The following is a 5,121-nucleotide window of genomic DNA, read 5'->3' as shown; positions in this document are numbered from 1 at the left end:
ATCCCCAGGATCTTTTATTTTTCCCCCAAAGATTTTATTTATTTATTTATTGATTTGAGAGAGGGAAGAGAGTAAGAGCAGAGGCAGAGGGAGAAGCAGACTCCCCGCTGAGAAGGGAGCCTGACTTGGGGCTTGATCCCAGGACCCTAGGATGAGCCAAAGGCAGTTGCTTAATCGACTGAACCACCCAGGTGCCCCAAGATCCCCAGGGGATTCTGATACAAACAAATCCTGGCTGTTAGATCTACTTAGAGGCAAAACCCTTGTCTTCACATTCTCCCTCTTCCTCAGACACATCTAAAAAATAAATGCAATAAGTAAATAAAGACAGTTTTCAAGATGTTCATGGAATGACTTTTTTTTACATTTTTCCACTAGTTAAGACAAAAACATTACAATGATTGACTTCTTTCATTTAGTTACATAAATAAAATTTTTATAAATATCTCTTTATAAACAATATAAATAGCTTTACAACATAAATACATTTATGCATGACATGAATTTACAAACAGCAATGTTTTACAGCTGGTCTTGTCAGTCTCTTAAAAACTGTCCCTTGTCATCACGTTCGTGTAGGTGTGTGTTGCATGTATATAATATATATATAATATATAACTTTTTATTTTTTCATTTTCAAAAAAAAACCCAAACAAGAAAATCATATCCCCCTTCCCAAATAATAATAAAACAGCTGGTGTTGTGTATTCCCAGTACCAGGAAAAAAAAAAGAAATGTAAAAGCCACATTGCGTTGGAGGTGCTTCCAGATGCTGTGAGGCTGATGACCAAGAATGACCTCAGCAAAACGGAGCAAGTTCCCGATCCTGCAACACAGAGGGGACATGGGACACTCAGTTCTGGCCCCTTAGCTGAGAAAGCCCAGCCCACAGGACAGCCCCTTTTCCACAGCAGCATGAAGCGTGGCCCAGGCCCACCTTGGCCTACTGGGCCTGACAAAGCCGTCCGGGGGTGGGAGGGGGCTGCTTCTCTGGCCCTCACCTCGTTGCCTGCTGTGTCCTTGGCACCTTCTGCCCCAGCACAGGTGGAATCAGACTGCCTGCCAGCCCTCCTCCCCCTCAGTCTCCCTGCAGACATTGCCCTTGGCACTTGGTGAGGAAAAGAGAGTGGAAATGCCCAAACCCTCAGTGAGGTGTTGGCCTCAGCAGAGGGGAGGGGAAGGCAAACATCCGAGGAGCTGGGAATTCTGGGCTCAAATCCCAACTCTGACATTAACTTCCTGGACAGCCCTGGATAGCTTTGAGTATCTCTTTCCTCACCCATAAAATGGGATAATAGCCACCTCCTGGGGCCGGCTGGAAGATTCAAGAGGGGGCCACACACTGGGCAGCGGCAAGGTGTCTGGGTCACTGATGCCCCTCATTAAATAGCACTTCCTTCTCCAGCTCGCTTTGCCTCAGGAAGGGTCCTCTTCAGACGCAGGGGAAGCAGGGTCCCACGCCAGCCCTGGGGCACTGAATGGTCATGCTGGGCTGGGTTGAGAGTCAAGAGTCCTTTGATGAGGGCTCTACTAGCTCTCTGCTAATGGGGTGTGGGTGCCCTGGGGCCTGAGAGAGGAGTCCTCCTCGGATGGTGTGGTGCTCTCCCAGAGGACAGCACACGCAGAAGGACCCCAGGCCTTGATGAACTCCCATGTCTGGCTGTCCCATGTGTTTAAACAGATGATAGATGTCTGTGATGTCCCTGGGGCTCAGGGGCAAGGTGTTCATTCAGGCATTGGCCACACCTCGTCTCTATCATTAGAATTTTATAACCAAGACTGTAACCATCAGCGACAGTCATTATGGTGACTGCTAAGAGCCAAAGTCAACTCCTGAGTGAAGTCAACTCCTAGTCAAAGGGGCTGAGATGTCTTAGCAATCTGGCCTCCTGCCTACCACCTCCCCACTCGCTGGGCCATCACCTGGTACCCACAGATGGCCATACCCAAGAACAAGGAGACTATGGGGACGTGCATGCCAGGCACTGTGAAGACCCCCTTCCTTGTCTTGCCTCCTGCTAACCCATTGAATAACATTTATTTAGATTCTAAAGTCGGCGGTTGGTGTTTAAATCACAATGTGAACTGAAAATGTGACTCCATCTCTCCATTATTTCCATAGGACAGAAGAGAGCCAAGCCATTACCATGGAAGCTACTAAAGGCCAGGCCCCCTGTCCCAGAATCATCTCTTCCTGTGCAGGGGTGAGTCAAGATCTCAGACAAACGAAACTCCTGCAGAAATGGGGAGGAGCACACAGCCCAGTCAAGTCTGGCTGCACGGAGGAAAAACCCAGGGCAGGTGGGAGAGGAGTGCCCCTGAGCTGGGTGGGGCATGTTTCTCTGGTCATCGACAAACATTTTTAAAAGCCTCTTGTGGGAGTGCTGTCGGTCCCAGATCACCTTAGGCAGGCACCTGGCCCTCAAGCTGCTCATGAGATAATTTGGAGGAGGTAAATAGGTTCCCAAACAACAATGGTTCAGATGAAAAGTGTTCTGTGCTGAGGCCATGTCCTGGAGAGCTCCAAAGAGGGGCACACTCATTGCCCTCTGGGGGAAGACAGTGTGGACACTGACAGGGCTTCTTGGGCAAGAGAACGGCTTGCCCGTGGTTTTGGAGTGGGATAGACAGGCTGTGGGACCAAGGATGGCAGCAGCCAGGCTTCAGGGAAAGGTTGAAAGCCAGAGTCAGTTCTTAAATGTGAACTTCAGAGGTGGGCTCTGTTTTTCCATGGGAACTGAAGGGCAGCAGGAATGGACAGGAGGGTGGAGGTGGGGACCATCTTTGCCACACAGCCAGGATGCTGGCAGGGGCTGAAGGTAGCACAGGGGTTTCCAGCCCTAGTGGAGGGGCCCAGGCATGATGGAGGTGGGAAGCTGGGGAGGAGCTCAATTTGGGACATGCTGAGGTCCAGGTCCAAAAAAAAAAAAAAAAAAAAAAAGATTTATTTTAGTCTTTTTCCCTGCCCTGAAATAGTGCCACAGACACCGGGGTTCTATCCTGAAGTCAGCAGGCAGCAAGCAGCATCAGGACCCTGGACAGACCAGTTTGCTCATAGCGGCAGGTTAGAGAAGGGGTAAGAATTAGAAAGCTTTGGGGCAGAAGGGCATCCTGGTGATGCCAACAGAGGGCTATTCTATTGCAAAGGGGCAGGTGTTTTTCCAAGTATGTCCAAGTTAGTCCCGGGAAAGAGCCCTGACCTCTGGGCTGCCTACTGCCTGGGCACCACGATCCAGGGCTGGCAGGTAAACTTACCCTCCGCTTGTGCGTATGCTCCCACAAACCCACGGTCTCCCCTCAATACCCTCAAATGGTCAACTGGGACCAGTTCTGCTGGTTTGCTCAGGGTCCGGGTGTGAGCAGGACCCCACTCCTCCCACGGCCCCTCACAGTCCCGGTGTCCATGCAAGCTGTCGGCTTCTCTAGAGGAGGTTAGGTGGCTCATCCGGGTGGAGCCGTTTCTGACCTCGCCCAAGTTCCTTAACCGCTTTATCCCTCACTTTTTTCATCTGTAAAATGGGACGATAATCGGGGTTGGGGGCAAATGGCTCTCGCGCGCACACTGGCTCGTGCCGGGATGGCCTGGCTCTCCTCCAAAGGGCGCCGCGGGGGACCGGGAGGCCCGGCCTGCGGGCGGGGGTCCAGGCGGGGTTGTGGCGGCGCCGCGGGGGAGCTAGGTGCGCACAGGCTCCGGGCCGGGTTGGTGGTACTCACCGCCGCCAGGGGTCGCCGCACTAACATCCCAAGCCGCTCATGGAGCCGATCCGGTCCAGCTTGAGGCCGAAGCAGCCCTTGGACAAACCCTTCTTGTTGCCTCCTTTGTATTTGCGCGCGTTGGGGTGCTCATGCAGGAGGCGCACCCACGCGGCCCGCGGCTTGGTGTCCACGCGCAGGTCCCGGAGCAGTCGCGACCGGTCGCCCTTGAGGTTGGCGCCGCCGCCCCCGGGAGTTTTGTCGCCCTTCTTCTGACCGCCCCCCGCAGCCTGGGGCTCGGCCAGCTCCTCCCCGGGCGGAGTTCGCGGGACCTGTCCGAGGGAAAGGACCGGCAGGTGAAGGGACGCCCGGCGGCAGCGCCAGGTACTTGGCGGGACCCCTGCTGCTCTGGCCCGTCGCGCCCGCCAGCGCGATTTGTCCCTTCGGAGACCCGAGCGCGCCCCCACAGACGCGGGACGGCTCGGCCCTGCATCCACCTGCCACGCAGCCGCCTTGTCGGCTCCTTCGGGGAGCCCTTGCCCTCCCGTCCTTTGCGCCCTGCGGGGCTGGCCACACTGGGGCAGGGGCTGCGCATCTGTCGACGTTCTCCTGAGGCTGGGGATGCAGACCCCCCGAGGCGGTTTCGAGGGCTCCCCGGCTCGCACCCGTGCACGTCTCGGAGGAGAGGGCCGCCTTCGCGCCCTCTGCTCCCTGTCGCGCGCTGCAGCCTCCTAGGCCGCCAACCCTCCCACGGCCCCTCACAGTCCCGATGTCCATGCAACAGCACCCACCTTCGGCGGCGCCCCGGGCTTGGCTTCGGAAGGCCGGAGCGAGAGTAGCGTGAGCAGCAGGGCGCAGGCCAGCAGCTGCGAGAGGTGCATGGTGCCGGCGGGGTCGAGGGGCGCAGACCAGCGGCAGCGAGGGCGCACGGGCCGGGCCGGCGGGCAGACGGGCAGGCGAGCGCGGAGCAGGCAGGCTGGGCTGCGGTGTGGGCGCGAGTCCCAGTGCTGCGCGGCGCCGGCTGGGTGCGCTCTGAACCCGCGGCTCCGCTCGCGCCTTTATAATCCAACCTGCCGCTGATGTCATCCTCCCGCCCACCCGGCTGCCCGGGCCAATGGCACGCACGCCGAGGGCCCGGAGGGGGCCGCGGAGGCTCCCCCACTGCCCCCACCTACATCCCACCCCCAGGGATGCCGCTCCGCCAGCTCTCTCCCGCCGCACTCGCGGCTGCACAGCAGCGCGCACAGGGAACTCCATTTGCAGCGAGCGCGTGCCAGGCATGCCAAGCGTTGGTGCTCCCGGTGCCCCACACACGCTTGGACCTCAACACACGCGCTCTCCCTAGGAGGGATCAGTTTCCCTCTTTGCAGGTGCAAAGACAGGCTCAGAGGAATTAAGTTATTTGCCCAAAGCCACACAGCCAGAAAG

At 56.8% G+C, this 5,121-nt stretch overlaps 1 protein-coding gene across 1 annotated transcript; it reads right to left on the bottom strand.

Moving 5' to 3' along the window:
- Window positions 1–342: 342 nt before the first annotated feature.
- NPPC (natriuretic peptide C) lies at window positions 343–4,709 on the bottom strand. Its single transcript, XM_055299866.1, has 3 exons — window positions 4,485–4,709; window positions 3,715–4,025; window positions 343–826 (listed from the first exon to the last, which is right to left on the bottom strand). The coding sequence occupies exons 1-2, from the start codon at window positions 4,572–4,574 to the stop codon at window positions 3,735–3,737; spliced, it is 381 nt and encodes a 126-aa protein (XP_055155841.1). The 5' UTR covers window positions 4,575–4,709; the 3' UTR covers window positions 343–826; window positions 3,715–3,734.
- Window positions 4,710–5,121: the final 412 nt, after the last annotated feature.

Source organism: Nyctereutes procyonoides, unplaced genomic scaffold (assembly GCF_905146905.1).
Source record: "Nyctereutes procyonoides isolate TBG_1078 unplaced genomic scaffold, NYPRO_anot_genome, whole genome shotgun sequence".
NCBI classification, from domain to species: domain Eukaryota; kingdom Metazoa; phylum Chordata; class Mammalia; order Carnivora; family Canidae; genus Nyctereutes; species Nyctereutes procyonoides.
The sequence above is the reverse complement of the archived record's forward strand: the minus strand, read 5'-3'. Positions and strand labels throughout refer to the sequence as shown.